This window comes from Monomorium pharaonis, chromosome 2 (genome assembly GCF_013373865.1).
Source record: "Monomorium pharaonis isolate MP-MQ-018 chromosome 2, ASM1337386v2, whole genome shotgun sequence".
Lineage (NCBI taxonomy): Eukaryota > Metazoa > Arthropoda > Insecta > Hymenoptera > Formicidae > Monomorium > Monomorium pharaonis.
This window is the reverse complement of record NC_050468.1, coordinates 27,579,424-27,595,601: the sequence shown is the minus strand read 5'-3', so window position 1 is coordinate 27,595,601 and position 16,178 is coordinate 27,579,424. Positions and strand designations below refer to the sequence as shown.

The following is a 16,178-nucleotide window of genomic DNA, read 5'->3' as shown; positions in this document are numbered from 1 at the left end:
GTTTGTTGTGTAACGTATAATTTTATTTGCCCTACTGCCAACTTACATACTTAAATATCATAGAAATATATAATATTCTCTGTTGAAATAAGAATAATAAAATTTTAGCGTGTGTGTGTATATATATATATATATATACACACGATATTACATTATCATACCTCCTTTAATGCCATGTATGAATGAACTGATACAGTAAGCTGTAGATTTATTACCTATTTTTATGTCTAAAAGAAATCAATACTAACATTTCAAAAAAACTTTCTTTTTCTCACATCGAATCTGTAAGATAAATGCATTTTATTTATATGTATATTATTTATAATTCAATTATTTACATTTCTTTAATACATACAATATAACACCATTATTTGGATGTGTTTAATACATTTTACGTTATTACATCCATCATAAAAAAATGGAAGTTAATGAAAAATCGGACTTTAAATTTATAAAGTACGAAATATATTATTTATTAAATATGACAGTAATAATTAATCGTCTGTTTCCTAAACAATGAGCCACAATATGCTTAGCATAAATATCTATAATTGTGGTATAACAATAATACTTAGGATAAATATAATTGCCATAAACCAATTGGTTAAAAATATACGTCCAAGTTTAAATATTAATAATCTTAATTTTTTTATTAAACTTTCTTACGTAAGAAAGACTTTGCATGTCAAGTATATAAAGTTAAATATTTTTACTATATATTGAAAGATTTAGTTCAAACAATAATTAATCATAACTAACTGACTATATTGTAGAAATATTTAATAAGCAGTTTTTAATTTAAATACTTTATTTCTTCATTAAGAGATAAGATTAAATTACGGACTATGCAGAAGTTTCGTATTACTTTGGATGACTGTTTTGGAAAACAGAAAGTTGTTATCTGACACAAAATCCGCTATGACTATATTCAACCCGCCACGGCCAGGACGTTTCTGACTTATCCAAGAGAGAATCGCTTTTTGACAGCGAGGTACCAGATCTCTTTGCAGGGTACCGCACATATGTTTTACGACGTAGGACGTATCCGGCGTCAAAAGACATTGCGATACAAACGCGATGTCCAACGATCTGCTCTGCAATTCGATGTTTAAGAAATCAATTAACTCGTTCACGCGGACGGTATTGGGCCACACGGTACGCCAAAGACCGGACGGCCACAGATTCGAGTAATTGCGCGCATAAACGTTTCTGTAAATCACAAACACCTGATATCTCTTTTGGACCAGCCATTGCAGCGTTATGTGATCGAATCTGGATGAGACTGGGCACATTTTTCCGCGAAAAATCTGGTTTATTCTGTCTATAAGACGGCGATGATCCTGTTCCGTGAAGCTGTAGAAATGCTGGAAGTCCAGGATAACGATCTCATTCGCATGGGAAGTGAGCCAGTCGGCTACATCCAACAGCGGCTTGCTGATCTCCGCGCCATAAAGACCATGAAGAAAATATATATCATTGGTTCCCGGCTTCGTAGCAACGCGCAGATCTAAATATCGGATTCCGCCGTTAAGCTGTTGCTTGATATCATCCCGTTGTGTAATAGACCAATTTAAAATAATGGGCTTGGCAACGATTGAGCAGTAACGGCCGAGCGTTCGAATGAAGGCAGGTTCGTCCGGCCCCACGTCGTTACGCCTCTCAATGGTATAAGTCATGGTATCGTGAGAACCTGGAAACCAGTTTGTGTATCACAAACGATAATATCTTAGATGCTTGATACTAAATATAGTCTGATTATTCATTCATATCAGGTCTTACTGCTATTAAAGCTAATCTACAATATGTTCTGTTTCCTTTGTTTTTTGCAATTATCTTTTTGCTTGCACAATGTTTTATTAAAATTAGAGATAAACTCCGAAAGAGACAAGAAATATGATTATTGATAAAATAGTACAAAAAGAGGAAAAAACAGCAAAAACATTGTCAACTAAATTTGAAAACCTCCTAACTCCTTTTTTATGAAATTAAAATACTATGTTTCGTGTAACTTATTTCGTCAAGATAAGTTGCACGAAATAATTTCGATTTTATAAAAAAATGGAGTTAGAAAGTTTTCAAATTTGATTGACAATATTATTTAGCTTTTAGAATACACACTGAATTGAATATCATACATGTCCAGCTTATCGTTAAAAATTAACGTTCTCTTTTGTACTTCTCGGACTTATTTCTTTATTACTAAAATTAATCTCTTTCTGTTTTAATAAATTTAAAAGAATTGAAATGTCTCACGAAACAGATTAAAATCTTATAAAATTACAATAAAAGCACAATAAAATTTAAAGTTTTCGGATTAGGGAAATCTTAAAAATGATGTCATAATTTGGAATAAACGAAGTACAATGATTTCAATTGTGGTCTTGAAAGTAAACTTGGAAATTTTTGTTTTCAATATTTCGTACAACATATAAGTTAAATAACCAAGAGAGATTTAATAAAAAACAAGGCTCATTTTTTTCTTATTTATGTTTCTGAGAATAATGCCGAGCAAGGATCTTTAATTGAAACTTGTAGATGAATGAATTAATTATTTCTCAATGTAATTATTCATATTTTTTTCAAAACAAAATTAATCAAAGTGCATCTCGTTATCTACAAATAATAATATTGAAAATAAGATCTTCCGCAGAGATCAATTCCTATAGGCACGAGTGTAATTGTATATCGGATTTAAAACAAAACGATTTAAACGTACCGGGTATCGCCAAATGTATTATGGGTATATTCTTGAGTGGCGCCGGAATCCGAGTCATCCAAAACTCTAGATCGCCGTTCAAAACTGCACCCGACCATCTCGCGATATTCTCTCTCTTTTCTTCGCTTTCCATGGTGTCCAAATCTCCGACAGTTCGTCTGCGTCTCAAATCATCTCCTAGTCGAAATGTATGAACACGATGGGTCCCTGTCGTTAAACTCGCGACCGGAATCGCGAGGCACGATAGCAGGTGTCGACTTACGTGTAACAGTACAAATGACGCACTGCCGTCTCGTACAATGTTGGTGCTTTATAGGTATTCATATACTTTCCCACGGTGATTTCAAGCACCCGACCGCACTATACAGCTAAGATACGCCTAGCGTAACCTTGCTTTCGGAGTACAGTTACCACAGTATGCAGCAGATGCAATCGCATTTTTGATAGTCATGAATTTTTTTTCGCTCTTGCAAATCTTTGTGTTTTTTATTGTTTTTCCAACTTTGCAAACGGATGACAATGGAAATGAGGTTTCGAGTGTCATCGGAATAAACAGACGCTACACACGTGTGCTCTCTGCGCATACGCGTGTTTAATTACGTAATCAATTTATGAATATACCGCGAGATACATATGAAAATTTTCTTGATATAAATGTGTACTGTGCGTTTTTGAAATAACATATTATCTTTCTGCGTGATAATATTGATCAAAAGCCAACTACAGTTTCTGCGTATACGTATTTTTTATATATTCTTCAGGCTGAAATTAGAACAGATGTTCTAACTTTCCGACGGTTTAGGCTCGGTTTCATTGATCTGAAATTATAATTTTTAATTACTTTCTTTGACATTCTTCTTAACAAATTCTTTTTATTTCATTATTTATTTTATTCTTATTTCATATACACTGAATTTATAAATAAAATACTAATACTAAATTTACTTAATGATTCATATAGTAATGTTTTGAATAATCTAACTTTTAAAAAATTATGAATTTCTAATATAATATTAATATTTTTTTAAAATAATTTTATAATTAGGTTAATTTAACCTTAATGTAATTTTCAATTGAGTTAATATTTTGTTTGTGTAACTTTTAATGTGACTAAATTAATTTTATAAGCCATTAACTTAATTTAATTTAATTTTTAAAAAATGTAACTTATTCAACTTTGAATATATATAATATTAAAAATATATATATATTTAAACCTATATATTTTTCTTTAATAAAAATGGTAGTTGTAAATATGTTAAGACTTTATTACCAAATGTTACTTAAAATCTATTGAAATTTTCTAATTATTAATAAGAAACCTTTGTTTCTTATTAATAATTAGAATGTTGAAAAATATTGAAGCAATGTAAAATTATTCTCTCTCCAGCTGTGTATACGTATTATTTGCATGGCATTGTATTACGCATTTTACCTGTGAATCATCATCAATTATGTCGGAAACGTTATGCTTCTCGAGTATATCCTGGAGAGAATAAATAAGGTTCTGTTTCTGGGTGGCGCAACATGAAGTACAAATATCGCTCGTACAGACATGCTCTTGCAACTGAAAATAATTACTTATTTGTATCGTGCACCCTATAGAAAGGTATTCAAATGCTTTAAATTGCACATATATTGAGATACAATTTGCGATGCATACTCGTATTTAAATATCGCGCATTATGTTTACTGACAATTCAATAATAATTGATCTCATAATAATATCTAAAAAATATTATATATTGTTATTGTTCAGTAATAACTCAATTTTGCGTAAAAAAAAGACAAAAGACCTTGTGGATATTGACTTTTTTAAAATTACATTGAAGTTATAAAAGGCTGCTCTGACTTTTCTCCAAGATTCTGAGGCTTAACGAAAGTTGCACTATCAAAAAGAACATATTCTCCATATCTCTTAAATATTCATGTGAAGAAATGATACCTCTAAGGCTTCCAGGACACGCTGTTTGGCTTCGTTCAGGAGCTTGTTCACTTCCTTGAATTCTTCACACTTCTTTCGCACTTCCATCATGACTTCCTCCCGGGCTTTTTTGGTCTCCTGCAATTCTCGCTCGAGGACCTTCACTTTCTCCTCCGACTCCACACATCTGGACTTACACTCGTCCATTATTTGCTCGTAATTACCGAGCCTCTTGTTTTCACGTAGTATTCGTCCATGCTCGAGGATCGTGTTAATGTGCTTTTCGGCAAGTTCGTGCATCACACGCCTGTGCCTCATCGCATCCTCCTGCGCGATCTTGGCCTCGTCCTCAAGCATCTCGCACTGCAGTCTAAGGGCACGATCGGTTTCCTTGCACTCTGCATCCTTTATTTCCAGATCCTGGCAGACCTTCAACATCGAATTCAATTCGTGATTCAGCGCAATGTTCCTCCTAACCGTAGTGTGCATCATGTCAGCTATTCGGACATTCGTCGCTTCTTTGAATTCTTGTGCAAGCTGCTTCAATCGTTCTTCCATCTCCTTTTGCATTCTATAATACATAAGATTATTTGATGAAAAAATTATATTATATATTAAATATAATAAAATAAATTGCTAAAAATTCCTTTACAAAGCATCTTGAAGAAGGAAAATATTGTGCAATTTCTCCATGTAGTTGTGACTCAAAAATAAGATTATCGTTTGTGATAATAAAAGATTATTGATTAATTTGTTTACTTAGCCTTGGCAACAATGACTGATTTCTCTGTCTCGTAAAGCGTCGTTTTGTGCAATTCATCTTGTTTTGTCATTTCTTCCTCTTGCATCTCGAACTTGCGCATTAAATCCAAGCGGGCTAATCTCCAATCTTCCAATGCGTTTAGTTTCCCAGCTGACATAAAGGCAACACAGAACATGCAATTTTCTCTTTGTTTATATTACCTTTATGCTTTTGTATCATAAGAATTTTGTATTACTTGCGAGTTTTACTTCGGCGCTTAAATTGCTTTCCATAGTACGAAATTCTTGTTCCATTCCATTTTCCTTCTTTTTGTACTCGGCTTGTTCCTGCTTTCTCAGCTCTTCCATTGCCAACACACGTTCGCTCAGCTCACGAGCCTCTTCTACCTTTCCCTCTAATTCCCGTTTCAAATGCGCCACGATATCAGATCGATCCTCTTTTAACTGTTCAATATTCTTCGTCATATTCTTTACCTCGATTTCAAGCTCTTCATTTCGGCCGCGTAGCCTTAAAATAATATCGGGAGGAATACATTAATTACAAGTGAGAAACAGAAAAAACGGAGTCTCGAGCTTAATAAACAAACCGTGACAATTGTCTATTGTTGTCTAGAATTTGTTGTTCGTAGGACACCATTTCGTGTTCACTCAAACACTTTTTCCGTACTTTCTTCTCCTTGTCACCTCCACGTTTCTTCTTTTTGAGCATCTTGCTATTTTTACACGCAAATTTCTTCGTTCATGAAACGTTTACTTCCAATTTTTTTTATTACGATTAAAATTATTCATATCAAAAGCATATATCAAATAAGTAAAAAATTGGAAGGTTAAATCCGGGAGATGTTAAATTCGATTGGAACTATTGCATTGTTACTACTGTTCGCTGTATAATGTCAAATATCGATGCAACTTCTGATTTACTGTATCTTTGTCTGTTACCATAGTGAAAAGATAACAAACCCAAATATATCTTCATTTTGTTTACAAGTGCATTAATGTATAAGGTATGTACATGCATGAATAAAAATACAATAAACATAATATAATTAGCATAAAATATCAATTAAAGTAACAGTATTCTTATACAACATAATAAAAAATAATTACACAAGGAAATGTCAACGAAATATAACAAATAGCATAATACTTATTTATATACAGGATATTCCAAAACAATATCTACTAATATCGTTTATGTTCATATTTATTTTGGTAATTCAATAATAATACGATGACACAAAGGATTAAATTTATATTTTAGTTTTATTTGTTGCAATACTACATTATAAACTATGGTATGTCCTGTATATAGTGCGATAAAACAAATTATAAAATAAAAATATATAAGAAATATCAATACTCAATATACATTCTACCTGTATCAATAGGTTTATCCTTTTTAGCTTGAATTTCTTGTGGTTTTTCTTTTTTTTCTTTTTTCTTCAAATCACGTCGCTGACGCTCAAGAAAAAAGAAAGATTAAGCATCCAAGAAGTTAAAAAGAACAGACCAAATGCCATGCACGCTTCTAATATTTTTACTTCACTCAATTTTGATGTATATACAATCCAATCTACTTCCACAATTATTTGTTACACAGCCACTGCAATATCATGCACGCAAAGATTGTAATATTCTTTGGCAATAAAACAATTTTATTAGATAAATAATCAACAACTTTTTAATTCGTATTTTATATTACAGCAATGTTTTGTAATATTTTAATATGTATCATGTGTAATCTAAGATAATGTGTCACTGAAAAAAGCTATATAAGTGATTTAATTGTACAAAACTACTATGAAATAATATATTGCTGCAAAGATTTTAATGTTATATTTATAAGAAAAATAATGATTAAATTTGCGAATTTGAATCAATTGGACGATATCGTATTGTTTTGCAAAAAGAGGGCAATCCAAAAATTGTTTACAATAAACTCGTTCGTTTGGACAATATTTCTACTCATATGATATACATTGAGCTTAATAATGGAACTTTATGAACTAGGAACTGAGTCCATATTAGTGTACAAGAAATAATCAAAGTAAATTTATAAAAAAATCTTCAATTATGTTAACTTAACAATTAATTTGTATCGATTATATAATTTTCCAGAAATTTAGGAGTAATCTGAGTTAGAGAAGTAAATTATTATAATATATACATTCAAAACGCACACTGAAATATTAAACTCAAAGTTATAAATATCACCAGTTACATCGATTATACACTTTTCCAGAAATTTAGGAGTAATCTGAGTTAGAGTAATAAACTATTATGATATATATATACATTCAAAACGCGCACTTAAATATTGAACTCGAAGTTATTCAGCCTCGACGTTATTGCGCCATCGGAAGGATGTTATCAAAAATGATGTCCCAATACGAATCTCTTATAAAATTCTGTCCAAGCTTAGTCTAGAAAAATCTATGTATATTCATATATGTATACGAGATAAAATGAATGAAAGTACAAAATTTAGTTAATAGGAGGTCTCGGTGGAGGAGGTGGCTGCGGTCTGCGGAAGTATATAATAAGACTAAGTATTCCCGTGAGAAATCCGATAAGGTACAAGTCCCAGTTTTGCCCGAGCAACTGATCCCATTTATCCAATTGATCGACTAAACTAAATTCTTGTAAATAATCTAAGCCGAAGAAAAAAGAAAGTTTAAACAGAGCTAACGCTACAGGTATTCGCGCGTCAGGACTAGCATCCGCGGCTAAGTCGTAGCATCGTTTCGCTAAATGTCGGTCTTTAGCTAAACCTAGACCGCGTTCGTGCATATAGCCCAAATTAAACATGGCCTGAGCATTGTGTTGCTGCTCGGACGCCGAACGATAGTGGCCAGCAGCAGCTTCATAGTCAACTTTTGTTCCTCTGCCATAATAATGTGCATCCCCAAGTTTTACCTAAAACAAAATATAGAACTCATCTCGTACTCAAAATGCAAACACAATTTTCTCTATCTTTGTCAGTAAAATATTTCGATTTGTATACCTGCGCAGCGGAATATCCTTGCGCGGCAGCTCGCGCCCATAGTGCCAGAGCTCTAACCAAGCCTTCCTCTTCCGATAGAATATCGGCTTCTCCTCTGTCCAAAATAAATGCCGCGTTACTCTGCGCAACCTCGTAACCCATTTCGGAAAACAGGGCATAATTGAGAAACGCTTCGTTTATTCTGCCCTCTCTGTAATCAGTATGCGCCACCATCAACTGATCACTCCATTTTCCTCTCTCAGCAACGTTTTTCATTAATTCCACAGCCGTCGGACAACTTCTCATCATTCCGGTGCCAGTGGCGTGCATTTGAGCGAGATTGTAGTATGCCAGTACATGACCGGACTGACTGGCCAAATTAAAATATTTATTTGCCATTTTATAATCTCGTCTGACGCCTATGCCACCTACAAAAACGAATTCAAATATATTCATAAAATGATAGACACGGTTATCTATGTAAATAGAGAGAGGCCAGAATGATTATACAATTACGAATAAATATACTCACTAAAATACATATTGCCCAACTGCAATTGTCCATCAACCCAACCTTGCTCCGCAGCTTGACTAAAATATTGCAACGCTTTAGCAGTGTTTCTTTCTACTCCCATCCCATATAAGTACATTAAACCCAATCCACTCTGGCCTACTGGATTGCCCAACTCCGCAGCTTTCTTGAAATATTTATATGCTGTCTCATTGTTCTGTTTAACAATTTCACTTCCTTCTAAATATATCTGTAAATGCACATGAAAAAAACATTATATAATTAGAACACATTGAATAATTGAGCAACTTTAAACACATATGATAAGTAATTGTATTTGGTCAATTTGTAATCATAAATATTGTTGACAGGAATACGTTTTTACCTTTCCAAGAAAAGCCATAGCTACTGGATTGCCAGCGTCGGCAGCATGTTGAAAGTATTGCACGGCTCTTTCATGATCCAAAGGAACGCCTCTACCTCCTTGATAATGAAGCTGACCAAGTCCGACCTGTGCTTGAGTGTCGCCCTTTTTGGCCAGCAGTTGATAGTATTCTATTAAATCCTGATCAAAGATCCCAGAAGTATACCCTGGATTTTCATGTTCGTCCAACAGTCGAACTCGTTGGACTACCGGACCACCACTCAACGAGACTTCCTCAGCGACCTTTTTCGCTACTTTTCGATAAAAGTCCAAAGCGCGCTCGCAAGAGGCCGACGTTGTTACGCCTGCCCAGTGACGATATCCCATCACCATTTGAGCACGAACGTCGCCACCAAGGGCAGCCACTGTATAATGAAGTAAAGCTTTTCCTTGAGAAGCATTAACGCCACCAATACCAGTTGCGTACAAAAATCCCATTCCCTGTACATCAATATAATACAATTAAAAAATTCTTTCTTTGCCTGATATTGTTTATTACACTGTCTACATACCATATGAGCAGATGGGAGTCCAGTATCTGCAAGTTCTTTAAATACTTTAAATATATTAGGTATGTCGTCAATAGCTACTCTCAGAGAAGTAGGACCCAGTGGAGTTCCGAGTAATCTCGCCCAAGCCAGTATAGATCTGGCCTCTCGATGGCCTAACTTGGCCGCTTCAACGAGCAGCCTGTAACCTTCGTGCTTGTTGGCGCGCATTGCGTTTATGATGCTCTCCGCTTTCTTAAACAACTGCTCAGCTAGAGAAAAATTAAAAAGGCAGTAAAAGATTATTAATACTTAACAGAAGTGAAATTATATCAGCTGTGAAGAATAAAACACAACTAATGTGACATACCAGCCTGTTGCTCGGGTGATAGTGGCTCTTGAATCTCCTCCTCGAGCGTGTCGTACAGCTCTTGAGCCTCCCAAGACTCTATATCGTCCTCATCGAGTGGTCTCTCGTTTAAAACTAAGGAGTCCGGATCTTTCGCAATCATGGTCTTCATCCATACGCTTCTCGTCCCTGAATTCTCCACGGTTTCCTTGCTAGCGGAACTGGTCTCCCCTTTGCCCTCTCCGCCATCCTCCTTCCCAGGAGTCGCCGCCTGCTTGCCGATCTTCTCGTAGATCGTGTCGGACGCCGGCACGAGCTTGAGTATCGTGTCGCGCAGGGCACTCAGCTCACGCAGCTGTTCGAAGGCGTTCTCCATATCCTCGATCGCGACCTCCTCCTCCGTCTCCTCGTTGTTGTTCGATTTCTGCGTGATATCGCCGCGCTTCTTCGTCGCTCCATTCTCCGATGGTTCCGCGAAGATACCGCTCAGGAGGAACAACGACAGGAGCAGCAGGGACACGACGACCCCGTTGGACTTCATGGCTTCACGGCGAGAGATTCAAACGCGAGGCCTCATCACAAAACAACACAACGCCTACAACGCCGGTGATCTTAACGTGCTCATCGCCCCTACGGGCACGCGGTTATACGAGGCGCGCGATTGATCGCACTCGATCGCACGTACATACGTGGACATTCGCGAGATAGTCGTTTCGTCTCTTGACCAATTACGTCACTAGGACACGTCAACACGCATCATCTCCCGCGGCGGCAAGACCGACGTGTGTCAACAAAAACAGCTAGGAGGCCCCGCGAGGCCCCGTCCGTCTCACCGATCGACCGACCGTTCGTTCGTTCGTTTGCGGACCCTTTCGTCGGCGCTTCCACGAACCGCGCGTACACACGTTACGGCACCCCTCGCGCGGGAAAACGAATTCAGTCGAGTCAGCTGTTCGCCGCTAAGAGCGTGTAAACGCCATAATAATAAACGCTCGCGCTACCCCGCTTCGCTCGTGCCGTGCCGCGCACGAAAACGCGCCGTGTTTGCACCTTGTTTGCACCGCGCTACGTCAACGACACTCACCATTCACCCACTCTGTCCCGATGATCACGAACTGGAGCGAGATGCATTTTATTCCTTCAAATATTAAAGCGCCCTTGAGGCTACCGTTGCTTTCGTCGAAACGTGTGTAACGAAGTGACGTGATGAGACATGCTTCGCACTTAGATACTTAGATTATGCTAGATAAGGATATAGATAAGAAAAGTAATGATCATAGTGTCTTCTCTTTCGATGAAATTAATTGAACCGCCAAGTTGTTCCAACTGCACCTCGTAGTGTATACTTATACGTAGTGTATACTGTACGTACACGTATAGGTGCAAAAGTATATTTATTGGTTTATAGGTTAACTGCGTAAAAAGTTTTATCCGTGAACTCACATACGCTATAAGCGACTAATACGATGCTTTTTCTCTCGGAATTATGTAATAATTAGAACATGTCAGGATTCGAATAACAACGAATCTTTTTCTCAATTACTTTTTTTCTAGGCCGCACTTGGACCGTGCGACGATCGTCCAACAGTTGGCAACCATTAAACGACAGTTGCTTATGATTGATACGTTTACCTTTGAATCCACCAATCAAATTTCTGTACGTTGATCGATCAACTGCCACGTTTTCCGAACGCAAAGAAATCGTGTATACAATATACATTGAAAAAAAAGTAATATATTCAATAAGATATATAGTTGCGAGCTGCGAACTATAGATATACTCAATACAATAATATATGCTATTGCAGTATCAACATTGTACTTGTATTAATAGTAAATATTATTCCATTGAGTATTTTTTATGTAGTTGGCAGCCCGCAATTACATATGTTATTGGCTATATTACTATAGTTCTTTTTTTTCTGTGTATATATACAATATATACAAACAAGACGTATATATACAAACAAGGCGTTGTTTGTCTTTCTGAGTCGAATACTTTGGAATTAAATGCAACACATTTATAAAAATATTCACGTATCATATGGAGTGAGCTCTAATTTGTATTTCTTTATTATTTAATTGATCATAATTTAATTTCTTTATTAATCTTTTTTTTATTTAAATTCTTTTTGTATTTAAATCAAATATTAACAAAAATTAAAGATAGATTCTGTTTCATGTATGATATGCGCATAATGCATTATTTATCTTCATTTAACGTTTGATGGACAGTGCAGAAGATGAACGACGCATAATGCGCGTCATACATGAAGCAAAATGCTCTCCAAATACAATTCTAAGGGCCTAAACACAATGCCAGACAACAGGCAATAAGAACAGAAATAATGAAAGAAAGAAAGGATCTTCTCTCTTTCCCTCTTTCTTTATTTCCTATTCCTATTGCCTGTTGCCTGGGATTGTGTGATGGCCTTAAGAATAGTTAAAACGCGAATATTTAAACGTGATTTAAAAATGCGTAACAATAAGCCGGAGAAACTCAAACGAGAGACATATGTCTATTGCAATAGCATATTTAACAGAAAAAACAATTTTGCAAGTATTATAAAATTGTTTTAAACGATTGATTTATACATTTTAGATCAAACAAGAACTAAAGTTTAAATTAACTATATTGGAGAACCCTTATATAAAAAACGTACCCAACAAACACAGTAACGTAACATATATCTTTTAAATACATAATATCAATGTTTAACCAATATTAGACAAATGTATTGCCAATATAGTGTGTTGTTAGAGTAAACAGGCTCGTAAATAGTTTGTATTCAGAATGCGCTTATAACGAAATTAGCGTGCTATTGTTATAACGAAATTAGTGTCTATCTTTATCATTCATATAAAAATAGGACGATATAAAAGCGAGTTCTGAATATAAATCACAATATCTTGTATTTTTGTACCCAAACAAGAAACTTTTGCAATAATTTTTGCATATACAGCACCATAAACTATATTTTTTGTTACAAAGAAATTTTGTGATTATAGTTTCTAAATCTATGATAAGTAGTTTATTCAATTTTTGCTAAACTCTATCATCGTTGAAATATTTTACGTTTTTTTTTCCCCATAAAATGTAACAATAAAACAATAGTACTTAAATGCTATAATTGAAAAATATTAATTTAAAAAATATTACATTTATATAATTATAATGTTTATTGATAATAATAATAATATAAATGTTTATATATTGGCTAATTGAAGATGTTTTCATTTATTTATTCATTTTGGAAGGTACGTGTTGAGATAAAATATTGTAAAAAAATGTAATATTATGACTAACTTATTTAATCAATACTGAATGCTAAAAACATACTTATTTAATGTATATTTTTAGACTGTATAACAAAAACATAACAAAAGAAATATTAAGAATATGACACAATAAAATCATAGTAATGTATTATGTGTATTACATGGAGTATTTTTTATAAGCTGCTAGTTCCTTTTATAAATAAGACACTGTTTAATAATAACACAAATATAAAAAGAATATAAATATGAAAAAGTGCGTATTTATGTTTAGAAGATGATCACTAATATTGATGTACAATTGTATTTAAATTAAAAGTATCTTTTATCAGATAGCGTAGCAATTTTTATAAAACTATTTAATATTTTACATATATAAGTACAAAGATTCCAAGTGAACTTCGACATTACCATATTATTTACGAAAGTGGCGTTGCTTATTGCTCTTCTTCTTTGCAAATTTGAAACAAATGTATACTTTAAATGTACTGTAAATGTATACTGTAAGTTTTACTTTTTCTTTTCCTTTAACTTGGTTATCCTCTGTCCTAAAATAAACAGATTATAGAATTTATTTTTAATTTTTTCTCTTTTTACTCTTTTCTTTTCATTATATTCGTTTTTAGATTATTTAACGCACTATGGTGCCTTCTTGAGGATCTTTAGTCTAAATTTTTTCCCGAAAGAATCTTATTTTACTATATCCCCTTAACAAAACTATAATTATAAAAAGAACACACACACAAATATGCGATATTAAGGATCGTATTCAAAACATGTTTATAAAGATGTAGAGCGCTTTTTTATCATTCTATTTTTCATTATTATTCATTAGGGTCGTAAGCATGATCTACAATGGATGCATAATGTTACGTCACGTTGCGGCTCGCGTTGTGGTTTGCATTCATTATAGACCCTATTTTAAACGTAAAACAAAGGCAAAACAAGAGCTAATCTTTAGAAGTGCTTTTTAAATATGAGTTTATTTATAATATTTATAATCCAAAATTTACTTCCAATATAATTTTTAATTATAGTTTTAACTAAAGACAGGTCATGAAATACTGGCGTAAGTCTTTTAAAGTGATATCTCCTTGTTTCGCGGAAATTAAACATTGCACTAAATACTAATTAAAACATTTGTCTAGATAATTTAAAAAATAAAAAGCTATATTATATACAGCAATATTTTATACAGTCATAGCTTCGCCTTATGTAAAATTTATATAAAATCTAAAAACAACTTCTTCAGAAGAAAAGAATGAAGTGCATGACGAGAATGTAATTTGTATGGTTTGCTTTGCGAGCAATTTAAACAACAGTAAGTATATTATTATAAATAATATTAGATCATTTTTTACACATTGCAGTTTTTTAAAACTATTATATATATATATTTGTCTTTTTCATATTTTTCTCACAATCCGGTAAAACAGATCGTTATAAAATCTATAGATAAAATTAGTTTGCCTATTCGATCTGCAGCGGATGGTGCTGAGTATAATTTTTCTATAATTTTTAATATAATATTCTTAGCTCATAAGAACTGTGCGCGCCGATAATTTTGTAAGTCTTGAAACGTAGTTACTAGTTAAATATCGATCCTCAAAAGCATCTTTAAAATTATTATAAAATCATTGTAAAGTGTAACCGCGACAACATTCTCTTACTGAGAATAGATCATAAATGTGTGGTCTGTTCTTTTCATAACATAATTTCCATTTGAAATAAATTGATTATTCCTTAAATAAATTGTTTACTTTTAATTTTTAATCCTGAATTTTTATTTTTGAAATGTTAAATTTTAATCTTTTTATTTTATAAATCTCGTTAATAATACACAGAAATATATTTTATTACAAAATTGTTTTAGTTTATCAATTTATTTCATAGTTAACTTCTCTCAAATATAATATACGGGTCCAATTTCTTACACGTTTATTTTTTATTGTGTTGCAAAAACAATTGTTATTGTGAAACAGTATATTATAAAAACTGCTACTTAAATCATTTGATAGAAGACAGTTTTTAGTTTACCTTTATGTTACTCATATTTATTTTTAGCTTTTATCTAAGGCCTAAGAAATTATTAAAGAAAATGATATGTCAGTATTTGAATGACCTTTCTCTAAGTAAAGTGCGTGTTTGTGCTGTCGCTTGTAGACCAATCTTTCTTGTCAATTTTACTGTTATGCAAAATAATATTTTCACAATTTAATTAAGCATGTAATTGATACGAGAAAAATTGCAATTATTTTTTAATGTAAAAATAACGCAACAAAATTAAAATTGATAGATACTAAAACCACATAATTAGAATTTTAACAATAAATTAGCACACAAAGAGCACTAAATTTTTCGTACATCTCGTATAATTGTACTCATGTTTTTTTTAACAATAAAATGTTCAAAATTTTCTCGCATTCGACGGCACAAATGAATTTTGTGTGTCAACTAATTTATTGCACGTCTTCATACTTTTAATGGAATATTTTTAAGTGCTGTAATGATTCGAGCAATCATGTTATCACGAGTTGTTAGAGAGCTCATTCCGCCGGAGCTCAGATTACAGGTGACAGAGGTCAGATTACACGTTTTGTTGAATTAAAAATATCCACACATAAAAAAAAAACTATAGTACAGCCATCTCCCTCCTTCCGATCTTATTCTTAGGAATTCATAGTCCGATCTTATATTCAAAATCATCTTAAGTACGATCTTGAGACATCATATTAATTGTTATTT

At 33.5% G+C, this 16,178-nt stretch overlaps 3 protein-coding genes across 3 annotated transcripts; all 3 read right to left on the bottom strand.

Annotated features, from left to right (window-relative positions):
* Position 1: 1 nt before the first annotated feature.
* On the bottom strand, positions 2 to 3,225 carry LOC105836907 (PI-PLC X domain-containing protein 2). Its single transcript, XM_036283311.1, has 3 exons — positions 2,979 to 3,225; positions 2,717 to 2,893; positions 2 to 1,690 (listed from the first exon to the last, which is right to left on the bottom strand). Exons 2-3 carry the CDS (start codon positions 2,847 to 2,849, stop codon positions 837 to 839), a joined length of 987 nt encoding a protein of 328 aa, XP_036139204.1. The 5' UTR covers positions 2,850 to 2,893; positions 2,979 to 3,225; the 3' UTR covers positions 2 to 836.
* On the bottom strand, positions 3,180 to 6,499 carry LOC105836906 (axoneme-associated protein mst101(2)). The gene is made up of 6 exons (XM_012681265.3): positions 5,990 to 6,499; positions 5,639 to 5,910; positions 5,400 to 5,553; positions 4,662 to 5,211; positions 4,152 to 4,283; positions 3,180 to 3,534 (listed from the first exon to the last, which is right to left on the bottom strand). Exons 1-6 carry the CDS (start codon positions 6,109 to 6,111, stop codon positions 3,499 to 3,501), a joined length of 1,266 nt encoding a protein of 421 aa, XP_012536719.2. The 5' UTR covers positions 6,112 to 6,499; the 3' UTR covers positions 3,180 to 3,498.
* A 540-nt stretch (positions 6,500 to 7,039) lies between these two features.
* LOC105836901 (protein sel-1 homolog 1) lies at positions 7,040 to 10,698 on the bottom strand. The gene is made up of 6 exons (XM_012681256.3): positions 10,179 to 10,698; positions 9,833 to 10,080; positions 9,282 to 9,761; positions 8,918 to 9,146; positions 8,407 to 8,813; positions 7,040 to 8,318 (listed from the first exon to the last, which is right to left on the bottom strand). The coding sequence occupies exons 1-6, from the start codon at positions 10,696 to 10,698 to the stop codon at positions 7,887 to 7,889; spliced, it is 2,316 nt and encodes a 771-aa protein (XP_012536710.1). The 3' UTR covers positions 7,040 to 7,886.
* Positions 10,699 to 16,178: the final 5,480 nt, after the last annotated feature.

Coding starts and splice junctions, on each gene's coding strand:
- LOC105836907 (XM_036283311.1), bottom strand. CDS start 2,849: ATGGAAAGCGAAGAAAAGAGAGAGAATATCGCGAGATGGTCGGGTGCA. Junction 1,691..2,716: donor AATACATTTGGCGATACCCG/GTACGTTTAAAT, acceptor ACTGGTTTCCAG/GTTCTCACGATACCATGACT.
- LOC105836906 (XM_012681265.3), bottom strand. CDS start 6,111: ATGCTCAAAAAGAAGAAACGTGGAGGTGACAAGGAGAAGAAAGTACGG. Junction 5,554..5,638: donor CGCCGAAGTAAAACTCGCAA/GTAATACAAAAT, acceptor CCTTTATGTCAG/CTGGGAAACTAAACGCATTG. Junction 3,535..4,151: donor TAATTGATGATGATTCACAG/GTAAAATGCGTA, acceptor TTATAATTTCAG/ATCAATGAAACCGAGCCTAA.
- LOC105836901 (XM_012681256.3), bottom strand. CDS start 10,698: ATGAAGTCCAACGGGGTCGTCGTGTCCCTGCTGCTCCTGTCGTTGTTC. Junction 9,147..9,281: donor CTATGGCTTTTCTTGGAAAG/GTAAAAACGTAT, acceptor GTGCATTTACAG/ATATATTTAGAAGGAAGTGA. Junction 8,319..8,406: donor AAGGATATTCCGCTGCGCAG/GTATACAAATCG, acceptor ATTTTGTTTTAG/GTAAAACTTGGGGATGCACA.